This window comes from Adiantum capillus-veneris, chromosome 25 (genome assembly GCF_014529385.1).
Source record: "Adiantum capillus-veneris isolate H3 chromosome 25, ASM1452938v2, whole genome shotgun sequence".
In the NCBI taxonomy this organism is placed as follows: domain Eukaryota; kingdom Viridiplantae; phylum Streptophyta; class Polypodiopsida; order Polypodiales; family Pteridaceae; genus Adiantum; species Adiantum capillus-veneris.
The window spans coordinates 2220178-2239802 of NC_140955.1; the positions used below are offsets into that span (position 1 = coordinate 2220178).

At 43.7% G+C, this 19625-nt stretch overlaps 1 protein-coding gene across 1 annotated transcript in view; it reads right to left on the bottom strand.

The window, feature by feature from the left end:
- FU (kinase family with ARM repeat domain-containing protein) overlaps positions 1 to 19625 on the bottom strand; it is a 116988-nt gene that overhangs the window by 35690 nt on the left and 61673 nt on the right. Inside the window, exons 17-19 of the mRNA XM_086500527.1 lie at positions 18574 to 19119; positions 17288 to 18460; positions 16818 to 17054 (exon numbers count right to left, since the gene is read on the bottom strand). Of these exons, the coding sequence (XP_086356653.1) occupies positions 16818 to 17054; positions 17288 to 18460; positions 18574 to 19119 (1956 nt within the window). The remainder of the gene's footprint in view (positions 1 to 16817; positions 17055 to 17287; positions 18461 to 18573; positions 19120 to 19625) is intronic.

Consider the following 19625-nt stretch of genomic DNA (forward strand, 5'->3'; position numbering starts at 1 on the left):
AGCTGCATGGTTTTGACATGGATAGATTACCCCCTTTCCAATATTCGTTGGACACACCCTCCTTATCTCTCACACGGACCGAGATCACTCAACTCATCAGACAGACTTGATTCAGTTAGATACTAGGAGGACATGGATACAACCTATGCGTGTGCCTGGCACAAAGATGGCTTTCTACCTCTCGACAATTGGCAATGAAAGGTGATACATCATGCTGGTATGCGCAACTGTCCTAGTGGTTTTAGAGACACAGGTTCAGTATGGAAAGATTACCCCCCTTCCAATACTCTCTTGAGGCTCCATCACTGGCAATTACACGAACGGAGATTAATAAAATCATCCGACAGGATCTTATACAGTTGGATACTAAGAGGACATGGGTAGACCCTACACAAGAATTGGGCACGAAGATGGCCGACTACAAAGAAAACTTCCTACAGCTATTTGAAGATGGATTTGTGGTTCGCCCGAGCTACATGGATACCCACCTATCTCATGGTTTGAGATGTGCTATTGGTCAAATTCGTACATCCTCACACCAGTTGGAAATTGAATTTGGCAGATTTAGGGAAATCCCACCTGAGAGCAGAATTTGCAAGTTATGCGGAATGGAGCCGGAGACAGAATTACACTATATATGCCACTGCACAGTATACTATGAGATACGTGGGCGTTTTCATTGCCTCTTTAAAGAAGGCTTTGGACCTCTAGATAGAATCATGCAATACCAAGATCAAAGATGCTTAGGCTTGTACCTACTGGAACTACATTGGCACAGGGATAATCTAATGAGAAGACAAAGAGCACTACAGCCTCAGAGGCAGATCACAGATTTCTTCGGATAGAGAGAAGCAAGAGTGGAAAGGGAAGCAAGAGGCCAGCAGCCAACACAAAGGAGTACCCACATTCATACCAAAGGCACCCTAATTGACAAGGTGATTGAGCTTAGGAAATCGAGACGACCACGACCAAGATGCAGAAGCACACTTCACTGGAGACTACAACAAAGGATTAGAAGCATTCGAGCCAGACACCCAGAATGCTCCTAAGAAGTTTATTTAATACTTTGTATTTAGTTTTTTCACATTTACTTTCACACTTTTCACACTTAGTACTTTAGTACTAAGGTACCCAGACATTGTAACAGATTCACCACTTTTGTATCAGTTTGGTCTCATAGGTCATTCTGGCCTTTTGAAGACGTTAATATAACATTTCATTTCATTTCATTTCTCTCTCTCTCTCTCTCTCTCTCTCTCTCTCTCTCTCTCTCTCTCTCTCTCTCTCTCTCTCTCTCTCTCTCTCTCTCTCTCTCTCTCTCTCTCTCTATCTAGGGTCATGAGTTATGAGGATCAAAACTTGAGTTACACAAGTATAGAGAAACTTTACTGAGGAGAGGTGAAGAGAGACATCCGCAGAGACAGATCACATATTTCTTTACACTAGATACTATACACCCAGAAGAACAGACAGAGGAGCAACCAGCGACGGTGGAGAGGTCTACCCGCACTACTGGCATTCTCATAGACCGAGCTTTGGAGCTAGGGAGATCTAGACGACCCCGAGGGAGGAGAGGAGCTACACAATTTCGAAGGAGGCTATGGAAAAAGATTCAAGCCATACTCTTTCGTCGTCCAGAGTGCAGATGAAGATGGATCTCTACTCCCCTCCCATATTGTCTTCACATTGTACTGCTTAGTTTAGGATCCCGCAGTATTTATATTTATATTTTGTTATCCTAGTTTAATTTATTTTGTTAATCTGACCTTGTATCAGATACACCGCATTGTAACTTTCTGGTCTCATAGGTCATTTTGGCCTTTTGAAGACGTTAATATAACATTTCATTTCATTTCATCTCTCTCTCTCACTCTCTCTCTCTCTCTCTCTCTCTCTCTCTCTCTCTCTCTCTCTCTCTAAGACAACAATACCTCAGCACCTACAGCATATCTTCTCAATTTCAAGCAATTCCATAGCGATGAACTATTCAGTACTTTATGCGAAGCCTCACATGAGGTGCCTGAGGATGGACCAATCAGCTTACCTCGAGGATGACGATATTTATGAAACCCGGCCTAAATCAAAAGGGACATTTAGGCGAAGGATTCGAGAGAGCACATTATCGCCAGGTTTTGTGAGAGCAGAGAAACTTTCTAAAGTCAAAGATGACTTAACGTTGTAGCGTGGATAGTGTGGCGTGCTCTCTACAGTGGGTGCTCTTCTGTGCAATGTGCGTGACATCTCACTCAAACAGCATGAAAACACAAGAAACAACAAATCAACACAAAGACACGAGAGCAGACCAGAACATATGGACTCCACTGTCTCCAAAGAACCAATACAGACTCTAGCGTGGCTGCACACTCAACTCCAGCCCAGAACTCACGGGTACAATGGGGGTGTCGAGGCTCAGATGTGCAGGGATGGTGTAGACGTGCTGTGTGTATAGACTCTCAGCTCTAGACGACGACGCTAGACCATATATGAAGAATATGATGATGCGTCTCGACGACTCGAACCAACCACTCATATGTATCTCCTAAGAGTCACCAACAGCTGGCAGATATCCCAATCGAGCTAACCCTATCTCATAACTGAGGTGGTGGTGATCTGGCCACGGTGTCCACTGGACCACCACCGTAACACTTGCCATGTGTCACTGCAGAGGCGAGAGTCCGTCTGGTGTGAACTCAAGCCCAACTGCAACTAACTGCTTGTCCCATGCCAGTGATATTGTAGCGCTGCTACAGGTTGCCCGCCACGAGACCACTCACCGTCCCGGTGAGATAGAATAGTGAAACTAGAGAGAACAGTAAAACACCAAAAAAAACGCAGTATACTCTGATTGAAGGAAGTGATGTTTGGAGAAGATTTTGAGTTCCTAGGAGGAAGGTACCAATAAAGCAATGACCGTTTTTATATCGAAGCGTGGATCTTGGTTGCAATGAAACTTAGTGAAAATTTTTGGTTTTCTTCAAGGCAATGCTCAAACTTTGACTAGAATGCACTCTAGCAGTTGCGTCTAACACTGGAGGGTTAACTGCACCTGTAGTAGCTGCAAAACTAGAGCTTGAGGGAAGGGTTGAGGGGTCTAGGGAGTGAATAGGCGAGGGGAGAGAGATGAGGAGTGGATAAGGGGGCGAGGGGTGGGTAGGGAGGGTGACTGGGCAGGAGGCGAGGGGTGGGGGGGGGGGGGGGGGGGGGGGGGGGGGGACACGGGGCGAGGGGTGGATAGGGGGACGAGGGTGAGAGGGCGGGGGGCGAGGGGTGGGTAGGGGACGAGGATGAGTGGGCAGGGGGCGAGGGGTGGGTAGGGGGACGAGGGTGAGAGGGCGAGGGGTGGGTAGGGGACGAGGATGAGTGGGCAGGGGGTGAAGGGTGGGTAGGGGGGCGAGAGGTGGGTAGGAGGACGAGGGGTAGGTAGGGGTAGGTGGGGGGCGAGTGTGAGTGGGTAGGGGGCGAGGGGTAGGCCAGGTGGGCAGGGGACGAGGGGGGCTAGATAGAGGCGAGAGGGGGGAAGGTGGGTGAGTAGGAGCGAGGGGGAACTAGGTAGGGACGAGGGGAAAAAATGGTGGGTAGGGACGAGGGAGAGAGAGGGGGTGGGTAGGGGCAAGTAGGGGGTGGGTAAGGGCGAGTAGGGAGGGAGTGGATACTGTCCGCTGGTCGGCCAATGTAACTGTAAAGGGAGCAAGGCGAGTAGGCTGTAGACCTAGAGCTAACATAGTGAACTCGGGCATCAGGTTGATGCCAGATCCACCATCCACTATCACTCCTGAGAATTGCTGCCCCTATACAAACACGGTGAGACGAGGGCTTCTATAATCAGTGAGGGGAGCAGCGGGATGGTATATCATATAGGACTCTAATGGTCGCACTGGGAGGTGCCCGCCACTAGGACTTGCTCCGGGGTAAAGTGACTGAATATCAGCAAGGGTGTCACTTCTAAAACTCGCATCTATTCGTAGCATGTCATAGAGGGACACTTGTTGGAAGGTGTTCTTCAAGATTGTCTATGCTGTAAGCTTTTCTTTTTCTACCAGTGGTTTCTCTGGTACCTTGATCTTCTGTAGATTGGAAACTGCCTCCATGAAAGCTTCATCATAATCGGAGAGCAAAGATTTGGATTCTTTCTTGGCACTGGGGGATGGCTTGTCAACAGCTGAAGGCAGGGTATCCACTGTTGTGAGAATTCTGAGGGGAGTTGAACTTGTTGGAATGCTAAGACCGAGAGCGGCTCTGGGCCCGAGTGAGGACACCCGAAGGCTCCTCTACCAACTGCAGCTTATTTTGAGGGGTAACCACGTGGGTAGAAGGGGGCGGCTAAGGAATAGTGTTAATTGCTATCGGATTGAACTTGGGAAAGGTAAACTCATTATGGCTTTGACTTGGGTTCGAAGCCGTGGATGCACGAAGTTTAGGGCAATCCTTACTGTAGTGATCCTTCGTTTCAGGGCAATGATGACAGGAAGGGGACCCTTCAGGCAGATGGCATTTGCTTTGGTAATGACCATATTACCCGCATTTATAGCACAAAATGAGCCGATTCAATGGGCGAGTCGAAGGACGAGGTGGTCCTTGCCAATCGTGTGAAGTAGGCTTTTCTGGCACAATACAAGAGCATTGAAGTACCTGATGAAGTTTGGCATGAAATTTTGGGGTACACTCAGAAGGCTAATCAAAGTGTTGATGATTTTGTCATGCAATTTACCCGTTTATGCGATAAATGGACCCGAGCTTTGGAAAATGAAATCCCTCCAGCCATGTTAAAGGACTGTTTTGTGGCAAACCTAAAGGGAAGTCTGAAGTTCAAAGTTGAGTTGAAAAGGCCCGCTACCTTCGAGGAAGCAGTCACTATCGGTAGGGAGAAAGAATGGAAAGCTCAAAGACTCAATGAGTAAGCGAAAGCGGTCCATGTGCAAGGTAATGGTGGCCAAAATGAGAAAAATCAGGCAGAGACGGAAGCCCAACCTGCTCAAAAGGTTGCGAACACTGAACAGTTACAGCGAAATATGCAAGACATGATGACCATGATGCAGGAATTACGGCTCAGTATTCTTGGAGGTGGTCGTGGTCGTGGTACAGGAATAGCCTAGCCATATGAAGCTCAGCCTAATGCTAATGTGGGTCATGGACAAGGTGTCTTTGAGCCACAAAGGAGGTTCATCCCGACCTGTTATAATTTTGGTGAACTTGGTCATATCAGCACTCATTGTCCAAGGCCAATAAGGATGGGAGGTGATATGTTTCTACTTCCTCTACAGATTCCTAACAAGGCTAATGATTATGCATTGGATACACGGGGAGATCAAAGTATAGAACAGGAAAATCGGACCTCAACTTCTGGTGATCATGTGGGTATTGTGCGGGTTGAAAGAAAAGCAGATATGATGTCCGTAGGCAAAAGAGAGAGAGAAGACTATGCTGCTCCAGGCCCCAGTAAGAAGAAAGGGAAAGAGAAACAGGGTGACAATGTGAAAGTTAAGAGAAAGAGAAGACCTCGTAGACGGTTTGAAGTAGCAAATTTACCTTTGAGAGAAGGTCAAACAGCTTACAGTTTAAAGGAAGACCTGATTGGGAGGAAAGTAGATTGTACTTTTAGACACTTGATGAATATGGTGCCCAAACTTAAGAGGCAGTGGAAGTCATTAGTGAATCCAAAGAAAGAGCTGAAGCATAGACAAGTCGAGGTGCTGGCTTTGGAAGAGTTACCCGACATTTGTCCTGTGGTGAACGCTTGGCACAAAGGTTTAGGCATGGGAGAGGCCTACATTGATGGAGGTGCTCAAGTTTGTGTGATCACACAGTCATGTGTCGAGAGACTGGGTCTCATTACATGCGGAAGCTGTGGGTTCAGGATTCGACTAGTAAACCATGTCAAAGTGAAGTGTTTGGGACTCATTAAGAATTTTGAAGTTGAAGTCTTTAACGTGAAGGTTATAGTAAACTTTCATATTATGCTAGTTGACCTGGGATCTTTTCCTCATTTTGGAACGACCTTAGTTGAGAGATGTTGGTGCTGTGCAAGATTGGGGTAAGGGCACAATCTATGTGTATGGCAAGAAGGGTCAAAAAAGGATGATTGATATGACTACCAAGCAACCTTTGGTACTAGAAGATGTGAGTAAAAATGATGAATCCGAAGTTACCACTGAAGAGAGTTCTGAAGATTCAGAAAGTAGCACTACTTCTAGTTCCAGTGATGAGGGTGAAGTGTCATTCTTGTTGTTGGACGTGGAGAAGAGAGAAATTAGTGAAGTATTGCAAGTGTCAGGGGATATAAATGCTTCAAGCCGTTCAAAACAGCTTGAAGAGTTGATGCAACCTAAACAAGAATTGCCAGTGAAGAAGGGGTTAATTCAAAACATGTTGAGTACTGATTTGACACAAGGAGAAAGAAGGGAGTACTTAACAATGTTGGACAGGTTTCCAAATCTTTTCATCACTTCATATCAAGAAATAAGGGATATTGTTGGAGATCCTGTGAAGATTGAACTAGTTGAAGGGGCAAAGCCAATAAGAGAGAAATTAAGAAGGATAGGTAAGGATCAAATGAATGCTTTAAAGGAAGAAGTGGATAAACTTTTAGATGCACGGTTCATTGTGCCAGTTGATAATGCTGAATGGGTGAGCCCTGTAGTGGTCACTCCAAAGAAAGATTGGCGTTGGAGAGTTTACATTTATTATAAGCCATTAAATGCAGTGACCAAGAAAGATCCTTATCCCTTGTCACAAGGACGTGACAATTGCTAACTTGAGTTGTTGGTTTCTTTCTGATGATTTTTGTTTAATTTTTGGGACCCTCTTTTTGAAGTTGCAAATGGTCGGACATTGTATGGCCAGTGTGAAACAGTAGTTTCACTTGCAGATGGGAAGTTGGTCGGCACTGGAATTCCAATAGTAAAAGAGTGTCCAAGCTCATTTCAAAGTCATTTAGGTCCCCTCGCCGCACTTAATAAGTTGGTGGATACTAGGAAATTGACTCAATCAAGGAACAGTGCCAAGGTGGGCCACCCAGAGAAAATCACCCGAGAATTAGGCTACATTGCATTTTTGGACGTGGTCCCAGTGGTGAAAGATAGTCAAATGACCAATGAGTCCAATGGAAGCATTTCCTAAAATTTAGGGAACTGCTATTTTGGGCCACGAAATGTTTTCACGTCATTAGCTTCAAAATGACAAGGGAAACATTTTATTACTCTGCTGCAAAGTCAACTCATGCACCAGTTCAGAAATTTTTAAGCGAGAAGCCCAATGCGGAGAAAATGCATGCATGGATGCCAAGTGTCACTTTTTGGCCAATTTACCAAGTCTAGGAGAACAGAACTCGTAACTGACTTTTTGGAGCAGTTTTGGAGGCTGTTAACTCTGATTTTCAGCCATTTCTCTGCATTTTTTAGCTTCCCATGACTTTACCTAAGACCAAGGAGCTCATTTTCAACATTGGAAGGCATCAAATGCGTGTTTACAGGGCTGTTTTGCTGCGTTTTCAACGATACGCAGGTTTTGACAGCCATGGAACTCTTCCCCTTTTGCATCTATTTGTTCACAGATGCATTACAGATCAAGCGCAGAAGAGGGGACGCTCGATTTATCCTGGGGAGATGCTTCATTGAGAACCTGTCACAAGTTAAGAGCTATTGTGTGCAAGCTTTCCCTCTCATGTGTAGTGTAGTGCAAGAAGTTATGTCCTGAACACCTTACACTGCTCTCTACGTGTAGTAATGTGATGCCCCACAAAAGGGCTTTTCATTTGACGTATGTACAGCTGTGTGGTCATATGCGTTTTTGATGAGGCAAGAGCCTCTCTGACCAGGAACAAGAGTAGCTAATTGCTACTCCAAAAGCAGGCACGGTGAGGGTGATAACCTCACCTTATAGGTGCATTTTCAGCGTTGGTTATGCGCTGTTTTTGGACTGTTTTGCAGCCATATGGATGCCAGAAGCATTGGGAACAGTGCCCCACTCTTAGAGGACAAGTCAAGGCCTATTTAGGACTGAAAACAGGGCAAAAACCAATAAATACAGCGAGCTGAATTTAGTATTTTTGGGCAAAAATCAGAGGGTTTATGCCAGTGGAAATGAGTTCTAGCAAGGGAATTGGTTTCGGGCAAGTTTTGGGACTGTTATGCTGCCAAAAATTTTGCCAAAACAGGTGGTATCTAGCTGGATACAGGTAAAGAATTCCCGGGACTCTTCTTTGTAATCTATCCTCTTAAAGTATAAAGAAATACCGAAAGGGACGCAAATTTTGGGACCTATAAGTTGTAGGTGTCTGCTCAGAGCATTCTAGCTTCCGAGCCGTGTGTGTGCATAAGTGTTAATTCCCGTCGCAGGTTACCTTTCTAAAGTGCTCTCTGTGTGTGTCTAAAGTAAAGAATTTCGAATGAAAGCGAAAGCCTGCCGCCCCACGGGCCGGTTTCATCCCTTACCTTTTATTGATCAACTTTTGAATGCAGGGGCTGGATTTGATGGTTATTCAGGGTATTTCCAACTTATCCTTGCTCCTGAAGACTGAAAAAAAAAACTACTTTTATCACTCCATGGGGTTGTTTCTATTTTTGTTGCCTACCTTTTGTGTTGACAAATGGACCTGGAGCTTTTGAAAGAAAAGTGGATTGGGTCCTTACCCTGTTCCTTGAGAAGTTTTTCAAAGGGTTCATAGATGATTTTTTGTGTATACAGTTCAAGGAAAGAACATGTTCAGAAGCTTGAAATGACTTTTGCAAGATATGATGAATGCGGGGGTCAGTTGAACCCTAAGAAGTGTCATTTGGTTCAACCAAAGAGTGAAGCTTCTTGGACATGTGATTTCAGAAAATGGGATTGAAGCAGATCCAAAGAAAGTGGAAGCTTTGTTACTACTGTCATCTCCAAAGGATACAAGACAGTTGGCCACTTTCATACAAAAGGTTAAATATATGTCTCGATTCATACCTTTGGCATCACAATTATTATATCCACTACAGCAAGCGGTTAAGAATGATCCATTGGCATGGACACATGACTGTGAGATGTTTTTGACAGAGTCAAAGAAGTTTTGAGTACACTATCTATTATGCAAGCTCATGAATGGGAAAAGGAGTTTTATGTTAACCCATCAGTGGGAGATGATGCCATTGGGGCTATGTTGTTGCAAAGAGGGAATCGCAAAATATGAAACCTGTTCATTATACTAGCAAGGTGAGGACTCCTCATGAAAGAGATTACTCAAAAATTGAATTGGTGATGACCAGTATGGTTTATGCTTGCAGACGATTTAGACATTACCTGTTAAAAAAGTCTTCACTTTTCTCACCAGTTATTCATTGTTTCCTCAGCTGTTTAATAACTCAAATATATCAAAGACAGTGATGAAATGGGTTATTGAACTGCAGGAGTTTCAGTTCACCTTTTTAGTGGAAGAGAGAACTCGGACTACCTTGACAGATTTACTTACTTATAGAGACTCCTGTTTTGATTAAGAAACATGTGGTGCAAAGGAAGAAGGTGGAACCTCTTGCCATATCCAATGCTTCCTTGTTATATTTTGATGGCTCTTATTGAAGAAGTCATGATGCTCCTTCGAGAGGATTTATGATGCACAAGGAAATCTTGTAAGGAAACAAGGGCTAAAACTTGATGCAAAAAGTAACAATGAAGCAAAGTACATGACTCTTGAGGGTGGCTTGCACATCTGTTTACACTTGGGAATTAGATGCCTACAAATCAAAGGAGATGCCTTGTTGATTGTGAAGCAAGTATTGGGAGTATGCTTGACGCTGTGCTTTACATGAAGGGAAGTGATTTAGTATTGCGTCATGTGCCCTGGAAAGAAGAAATTTATAAGATCTTGGAAGAAAATCTTGAGAGATCTTGTGGAGGCCATTTTGCCATGGAGATCATGTTACATAAGATTTTGCAAGAAGGCTATGTGTGGCCAAGTATTCAGCGGGATGTTAACCATTGGTGCAAATCTTGTTTATCCTGTCAGAAAATGGGAAAGAGAATTTTGAAGCCTGAATTACGAAAGACAATTCTAGCTTTTCATGTGTTTGAAAAATGGGGTCTTGATTGGACCCTTACCCATGACTAGTAAAAGGAATGCTTACATCTTGACAACAGTGGATTATTTGTCACGTTTGGCAGAAACTAAAGCTGTCAAACAGATTACCAGTAAGGAAATGGGAAAGTTTGTATATGAACGTATATGCTGCAAATTTGGTGTGCCATTAGAACTACTTCTGATAGAGGACCGGGATTTAGAGAAGAGCTGCTTGATTTCCTGTGCGAAAAGCTCAATATACACCACAGGTACATTTCTCTTTATTATCCACAATGCAATGGTCTCAATGAAAGGTTCAATGGAGAATTGGTGAGAATCTTGACAAAGATGACCCAAACATATGGAAAAACTTGGGATTCAGAGTTGCCTTGTGCATTATGGGCCTATAGAACTGCTATCAAAACGAGCACAGGATTTTCTCCTTACCACTTGGTTTATGGCAAGGAAGCATCATTGCCCATTGAAGTGGAGATTCCTACACTTAAATTGTTGTCATTGGGAAATGAAGAGCAAAGAGATACTTGGCAGAAAAGGTTATTGGATTTGCAACGTTTGCAGTTGGACAGAGTTTTGGCTTTGAGCTATTATGAGGAAGTGTCAAAGAAAGCTCAAATAAAGACTAATGAATGTGTGAAGGATAAGGGAATTGAAAAGGGTGATCTTGTGTTACGATATAATAGTAAGTTGGACAATACCTTTCAGACAAAGTTTCAAATTAAGTGGGAAGGTCCTTTTACTGTTGTGAAAAAGTTTGACAATGGGACATTTCAGTTGGCAGATTTGGGTGGTGCACAGCATAAATACCGTGTTAATGGTTACAGGTTGAAGAAATATCTGGCACGTTTGATGACAATTGTGACAGACGAGATGCTATCAATGGAAGAAGAAAATGCGAAGATATCCAAGGATGTAAATGAGGTCTCTGGGAATGAGCTACAACAGTTGTTCACCTTAGAAACCTCTGCTTGTCATGAATGATCAAGCAAGCAAGGGGGTTGGCATTTTTTGGATGAGCATAAAACCATTAGATCGTGCCAAAAAGCTTGCTAACTAGCCCCATGTATATATGTGTACATAATGCTTCGAGTCTTGGGAGTGATCATGTAAAAAATCATGTACAAAGGTTTGGTTTTGTTGGGCTTGGTTACTAGAGTTTTGGGTGAGTTGAGTCCCCAAAAGATAGTTTTCAATAAGTATTTTCAGCCGTGCTTTATAGCTCGTGAATCAGAATTGTACATGATGAGATATATGCGTCCGAAGTGGGTGGTCCCGACTTAAAAGTGGTTGCAGATGCATGCGACAACTGGGCCAACTCAACATTTCAAATTTCTGGATATAGCCGAAGTAATGGGCTCCAAGTCGTGCTTTACGGCGTCGCATTCAGTGGCTAGAGCAATGCACCATGCTCTTGGGAAGTTGGTCCTGAAAGGAGATTGGGCTGAGAATTTTCTGTCGGGAAAGGAGAAAATTGAAGAGTGTGGGGAAGGTGCCAGTTGACAATGGAATAATCCCACATAGGGGAAAGTGGGCTCAAAGCAAAGGGTATATAGGGCAAGTTGGGAGTCCATTTGGGTTGTATCACTTGAGAGGAGCTTGGGAGGAGCTTGGCTATGGGGACTCGTGGACTCTTGGGGAAGAAGGGGGCGCATTTTTTACTTCACACCAACTGCCCAGGTGCATGTCCCATTTTTTGGTCCACTGGACACTAACTCCCACCCCTTTCCTTGGCTCAAAATTCATTGGCTGCCCCATTTCCTACCCAAATGAGGCCAAAAATGAACCAATTAAATGGAGCCTTGCAAGAGAGCCTTGTCGGTTGAGGAGAGAGAAAAGATCTCTTGGGATAAAAGATAAAAAGAGGCCCCATTTTATAGCTGCAATTCTCTGTAACACCTCCAAACTTTCCAGAGAGCTCATTTTTTAGCATAAGAGAGGACACCCCCAACTTCAAATGGCCATATCTCTCTCATCTTTTATTTGTTTTTAGCCTATGGATGCTCTACGGAGCTCATTTTTTAGCATAAGATAGGACACCCCCAACTTCAAATAGCCATATCTCTCTTTTTTTTTTTGTATTTTTTAGCCTATGGATACTCTACGGACATCTACTTGAGACGAACTACGTCTTTATGTCCTTGGTTTCTCCTAATTCCAAGTATGCTTCACGCTAGAAGGGTTCTTCATAAATCTTTACAGGTGGTTTCGGCAGTGCAGTAGTTCTTCTTTCCAATGGTGTGGCTCGTGCAAGGCTATAGAGGCACTCGTTTCCTGGTTGTTAGCATGCTAACAATGTTTACCGTCTCATTCCAGTTCAGCACAACTCGACAGGCACCTACACATACCCAATACACTTTTACTTCAAAGACTGATTCTGTCTACATAGATGGTATCTACAGACGTTTATACATAGAAGATCCGAGGAGACCTTTAGGGGAGCTCACTTATATATTGACAGAGACACTACAGGATGTAGCAACAGAGGCATACCCACACACTGAGCCTGGGCAACGAGGACATTTTGGGAGCACACCCCAAAATAGCTGGTATGATGAGGAGTGCAGAGAGACCAGAGCCCGACTTCAGAGGGAGGTACTTCTAAGAGTCATTACTCATAGGCAATCACGGATTGCTTTTCGGCATTTGGTACGACGAATGAAGAGGGCGTTTGTAGCTCAGCTAGAGCAGGATTTATACCAGGTATTTTTAAGCCAGGACTCAGGCGAGGCATGGCGACTCTTCCATGTCTCCCCCACCAGTGATCACTTTTACGGGCGTATGGGATCAATATGCATCATCTCTCTACACAATCTCGGGGCAGCCACCTCTTCCAGATCTGCCACAGCCATGCCCACACACGTGCTTTCTTTGCCGCCGGCTAGCTTCCCTCTACACCGTTAGAACTTCCATTATACTGGGTTGCACTAAGAGATCGATAAAATCAAAGAAAAAAAAGTGAGAAAAACCCATGAAAGTTTCTGCAATTTTGCCAATAAAACCAAGGCCTTCACTGCTTTTCAAACGCCCTTCCATGTGCTAGTAGAGACTCCACAGGCGCTCCCATATATACACATAGCTTGACGAAAACCCATTCAAATCAAGCATAATTTGAGAACTCACAAAGTTCAACAAAAACGCTCAGAAAAAGTGATGGAAAACTTGGAGGAAACCCCCTTGCCCTTTGCATATGTACAATAAAGGAGCATCGCCAAAGAAAAACCCCGACCCTTCATCGCAGGCTACATCAACATGGAGCTTCTTGTGAACTCCCACCTCACTCACGACCGAAAGCTGAGAAAAACTTCAATTCTCTTCATACTTTAAGTGTAGTCACTCACTCCTTGAAGTCTTGACACCTTTATGTACAAAAGCTACAACGTTATGTACCCTGCACAACTGGCCCGCATGCATAGACACAGCTTGCACACACTACCTTTGTACACTTTGTACAAGCATGCTTTATTGAACCCAAAAACGCTTCTCAAAGTCTTCAAGGTGGCTCGCATCATTCCTCAAAAACACATCATGACGACCTCCACACAAATCTGTAGAGTTTTGTCATTGTTGGTTGTCGCCATGTGCTTGATTGTTATTGATTGTTGTTGTTTGTTCGCCCATGGTTGGTGTTTCATCTTGTTGGTTATCTACGAGTTTGGTGACTTAATCACATGTGGTGTAACGTAGGTAATATTCGCCTTGAACAAAGTACCATGAGAGAAAAATCCAAGGTGCTCCATCAAATGAGTGAGGGAAGGTCCTATCACTTGGTATGTCCAAGGATGATATCTATTCCCTTTACAAATCTTATTAAATGTGCATAATGCCAATTGACATTCATAGTGATCAAAGTATAAACCAAATTTGGCATACATTACTTGGTTTTGGTGCACAAAGTAGGGTGTGGTGTATAAACAGGTGTTCATTAAGGTACACGCGCAAAATGTTGGCTCTAGTGATGACTCTTGAGCTTTAATTTGATGGAAGCTTTTGAAGTCCCTTGAAATCTTTGTTTTGGAATCTTCGAGGAGGTGTTGCTTTGCTACATATGTGGAAAACCCCTCTGGAAGAGCGTTTTTCTACTTCTAGCTGCAAGTGGGAAGAACCTCCAAAGAAGAATTAGTGCTAGTTTTAAGCCTTTTGTATGTATTGCCGCAGGACTGCTGCCGTAGGGTTCTTTGGGCATCCAAGAAGTGTGGAGGCGTCCGGAACTGGTACTCTATGAGCTAGATTGAGGACCCCTTGAAGTCCGAGGGCAGGTCAGGGCAGCAAGATTGTTCGATCGCTTCACCAGAGCAATAGGGCATCGTGGGTAGGACGTGAGCAGTAGGACACTAGTGGTCGGAGTCGACAGTCGCAAGTCTCAGGTGCTATCCAACATGATTGGGCACCTTTGAATTGGCCTCCCTATGGCTTGAGGCCTCCCCTCCAAGTCTTTTTTTTTTAAAAGGGAATTTATTATTTAAACCTCTATTTAAGGGTTGCTTTCACACATGAAAAAACCAACAATGCCACCAAGGAGTCAACTCCTCTTTTGATTCACACACCATAAGTTAGGTGTCTCCATACGGGCAAGACGTTCTCAGCTTTAGCAATGCTTTACACACAAAGAATTCACAGACACCCCTTAATTAGTACAAAGTGAGCAATGGTGTTGAGAGGACTCCCGATCTTGGAATGCAAAAGTTAGAGGCCCTATGGAAGGCTCTTGATGAGTACTTACTCCACACACACATAATGTAATAATTTGAGGCTTTGAACCAAATCAATTGGAGTTGCAAAGCATGCCAAAATCGACACCAAAATGCTCGCTACGCGCACACATATATTGATTGGATCAATTGTAACCATGCAAGAGCAAATGCGAAAGTTTTAAAACCCTCGGTTATTATGCAGAAATGAAATGAACACACAAACTAATGAGACTAATTGAGCTCTTAATTAATCCTAATCACTTCATGAGGGTAGTGGCCCATGGACGATTATTATGGCAAAGAGAGGTTGATGATAGTAGATACTAGCTGTAAAGTTCGGGTGGATTCAGCAATGTAGCATTCATTATGGAATTATAATGATTAAAGAGAGAGATTAACTAAGAGGTTAACTCAATGTTACTGTACGTATATTAACCTTGGGAAGTACTACACCACAATAGGTCAAGCGATTAGCACCAAGTTTTACTTGTAGACAGGACAAAGTGGAGTATACAGATATGTACAATTACCTTGGGTGGTTTGAAGAGGATGTGTTCATAGGTTCAGTTCCAAGAGCTTTACACCAAGCAATGGCTTTTTGATACTCTCGTTGCCTCAGCTATGCTATATGCAGTGCAGATATGGGGACCCTCGGCAGATTATCATAGTCGTCAGCATGGATGTACAGATGGGTGGCAAGACATGGAGAGGCCACTTATCTCCATGATCTCCACGATGATCAACGCTAAGGCCTCGGTTCCGCATACGACCATCTGAGAAAATCTGGCTGCCCCTCCTCTGGACGCACTTACGAGATTAGTGACATTCATACACAACTTATGGGAGCTCCCACGAGATCCTTATGCTCGGTTGGCTTTGGAGTCCTCACGGCACTTGACAACACTGGGAGATACATCATGTTGGTATGCATCGATGGTAGCATGATCTAGCTACATGGTTTCTCTATGGGCAAGCTCCCCCCCTTTCAATATTCTCTAGATGCAACTTCTCTCTCTATGACACTGAGGGAGGTCACTAGACTTATATGACAAGATCTGTTTCACTTGGATACCCAGAGGACATGAATACAGCCTATATAGGAGTTGGGCACGAAGATTACTACATACAGAAAGAATATACTCCAACTCACATAGGATGGGTTCTTATCTAGGCTTGCCTACATGGGCACTCACTTGTCAGACCGCTTACGATGTTCTATTGGACAATATTGGACAGATTTGGACATCATCTCACAAGTTGGAGATTGAGACTGGCCAATTTGGAGTTATCTCAGCTAAGGGTAGGTTGTGTCAAATTCCAATTATATCAGAGAGAGTCAAAGACAGAGCTCCACTATATATGCCATTATACAGCATACTATGAGATACATGGCCACTTTCATTGCCTCTTTAGAGAGGGTTTTGGAGCCTCTATCTAAAGTTATGAGACACCAAGATCAGAGATATATTGGACTCTATCTACTGGAGATTCAGCATTGCATTGGAGGGGCAATTGTGGAGCTTGGATGCCACGCAGACATCCTCGAGGGACCGTATCAACAAGATGCAAGAGCTCCAGCGGGAGATGGTTCGTATCGGCAAGAAGATCAGTCCGAATGACATGGCCATTCAGCTTTTGGCTCAGTTGCCTCCCCATTACACTAACTTCTATTCTTCAATGGTTACGAGTGGTCGATTTCACCTGATACAAGATAGTTCCACATCTTCCAGCAACTTGCACACCATCAGCTGAGGCCCGAATGGAAGTTTGGTGGCATTCAAGACATTGAGTGGACCTCCATATCAATACTGACCACCTCAGAGAACAAGGCTGAAAATCCGCTTATGGTAAAACTCCTTTCAACATTGTTGCCTATTAACAATTACAAATAGCGGTTGTCACAAGAAAACTAATTAATCTCTTTGAGTGTGAATCCATCAAGAGGCATGAGTCAATTATGGATGATAGACCATAAATAACTGACTTTTTGAGACTTTTCACCAAATTGAACATTCAAGTCCCCTCTCAAAACTTCAGGGATTTTTTGTATGAAACATTGTATGCCACAGATGATTCAGATGAAATACCTTGGACAGTCTGGCCAGATCTGAGACAATAATTAGCACATCCAAAACCACTTCCTTGGGACTGTCCTTATTTAACATTTTGGCTAGTAGAGCAGAGGACAAAAATCCTTGTTTTAGTGATCCATCAGCAAAGTTTTTCGAATTCTGAACTAGTCTCACGATCAGAGACACAGGTTTGAAAAAGTCCTTGATATCAAGCAGCTTCAAACAATCTACAAGTGGCCCAATAACGTACACCTGTAAAACCAGACTCACTAAGTTCCTTGGATGATATGGCCATGGTGAGAAGAACAATATAAACACGAATTCAGGCACATCTTCATGAAGTGAGGTCCAATGTATTTGCACAACATTAACAGTGCTCACAAGATTATTGGTGCAATGCGAGTGCAGCTAGCTACCCGCAAGATTGAGACTTTTTTAACTCTGCATGTCACGTGGTGCACATTCTGATTAAAGTGATCGATTACCTCTTGTAGTATTTGTAAATAATGCGGTAGTTCTGTTGCAATTGCCTTCACCATTTCCCCATTTTCAAAGCCCTTCCTTGATAGAATGGAATTGGTCCCTGGTGCTACACTATGTATAAGAGAAGATGATGTTAAAGGTGAATTCGAAGAATGCTGTGTTGCAGCAAAGGGAAATTCTAAGATGTCAACAATCAGATTAACGGTCTCTCGTACACCTGTCATTCCACCACCAAACCCTTCCCAAACTCGAAGGCAAGCAAGATGAGGTTCACCCATTAAGCTCAGTACCACATTAAGTGATTCTTTGGTAAACAGGACCTCTCTGAAAGCCCCACCCGGCAAACAAGAATGAAGAACAGACAGAGCCCATAGTACCCCTCCAGGTGATAGTCCTATTGCAGACAATTGGGGTCCATGTTTTCTGGTAGTGTCATGCCCTCCAGCTAGTAGAAGTATTAAAACCTGGGGAATATTTGAAGAGCATGCTTGTTCTATAGACAATATGCCACCCCAATTGATCCATAGTTTTAAGGCTCCAACATATCCATCTTGAAAACCATGCCAGCTAGTCAGCATTCCATCCTGTGTCTTTAACCCAGGCTTTAACTCATTGATCTCAGAATCAGATGGCAATATTAGACTGCGAATCCCAGAGATTTGAGGAATAAAGTTTGAGGGTGCTTCTGCAATCGAACAAACGGCAGGCACATTTGTGGGAGTGCGTTCAAGAAGCAAGATGGATGCTAAAGCAAGGGTAGCTGCTGCACCAAGTTGCACTGATGTTATTTCGGATACAACTCTTTCAGGAGCTGCAAGGTGTGCCATGGCCACAAGCCGATCATGCTGCTTGGGCTGCAAGCTAGTTAGCATGCATGAAGCACCATGTCTGCCAAGTATTCTTAGGCCCTGAGCTATTGCTGAGAGCAACAAGCAGGACTGAGTAGCAAGATTTTCAAAAGAGGAACTTTTTGCTGTGCTTTCAGAATCTGTTGCAGTTTGAGAACCTGTCTCTTTAGCAGCTGCCGCGTTTGAACAAAGTAGCACTAATCTGAATATAGCTGCTACAGCTGTTCCATCAACCCCACCATTAGCAAAGCTGGCAAAATCATATTGAGAGATTCCAGACAATACATCACAAACACGAGGAGACATCTGACAGCAACGCAATAAAATCTGTGAAACAATAGTCATATAAGATTATCAAAAGGCCTGCCAAAATCATTACAAGAAATGCACCTTCGGAGTAGACATTTACTTTATAAAAAAAATAAGGCAAGAGATTGAACCTGGATAACTGATGAGAGTCCAGACTCAGATCCATGCAAAAGGGCGTAGCAAACTGCAACCTGAATGTCTCTTGACTTCATTAGGGCTTCTGCAACTTGCTCAATTTGTGGCTTGATTGCACTCTCTGTCCTAGACTCCATACTTTCCATTCCATCTGGCTTTACTTCTCTATTTGCTCGTATCTGTGCCAGAGGGAAATTTTGCTTCTGACCTCTTGTGGAAATTACATTGAGTGCACTGATTAGTCCCCAGATAGCTTTGCAGGCTTCTGCAGCAACAGGAGCAGAAGAACCTGCACCAGAACCAATATTTGACCCAGCTATGGTAAGGCATAGACACAACTGCTCCATTGTGTCTAGCGATTTGGCTTGACCAACAATTTGAGACATGATATTTCCTTCTTGGCTAGCAGCTTCATCATTCCTGTGTGCTCCAGTTGAGATGAGCTTTGCTAGACCTAATGCAAGGCGAGTCAGTAGTAGAGTTACACAAGCTGTTGCCTCGTATAGCACCCGGCCAGAAGAGTCATGCTTGTAAGATATCACCTATCACATTGAAAACATTGACATTTTCTCACTGCCTCTATTCAAAAACTAGTCAAAGCAATCAAAATAACAATGTAAATGCAGGCTATATTCATAGAAATGACATCTTACTGCAGCAAGTAAATTTTACTCTAGTTTTCAATGCTACCAATTCATGAGTTCTAACACTGCTGCCCTTATGCCAGCTGCAGTTTCTGTAATTACCCACAGTCTTCAAACAGAGCCTGGGATCCATAGGGATTGCAGTGCCTCTTCATTGCTTCAGACTGTCACATACAGTCATATCTACGAATTCCCCTAAAGACTGCAATCCTTGTAATTTATATTGTCATGATGACTTCTGAAATCACACCCAACTGAAAAGCTAATATTCCTATGTATGCAGACGCGTGCGTGCGTGTGTGTGTGTGTGTGTGTGTGTGTGTGTGTGTGTGTGAGAGAGAGAGAGAGAGAGAGAGAGAGAGAGAGAGGAGCGACTGTTTCTTTGGCGTTGTTTGCTTGGAGTG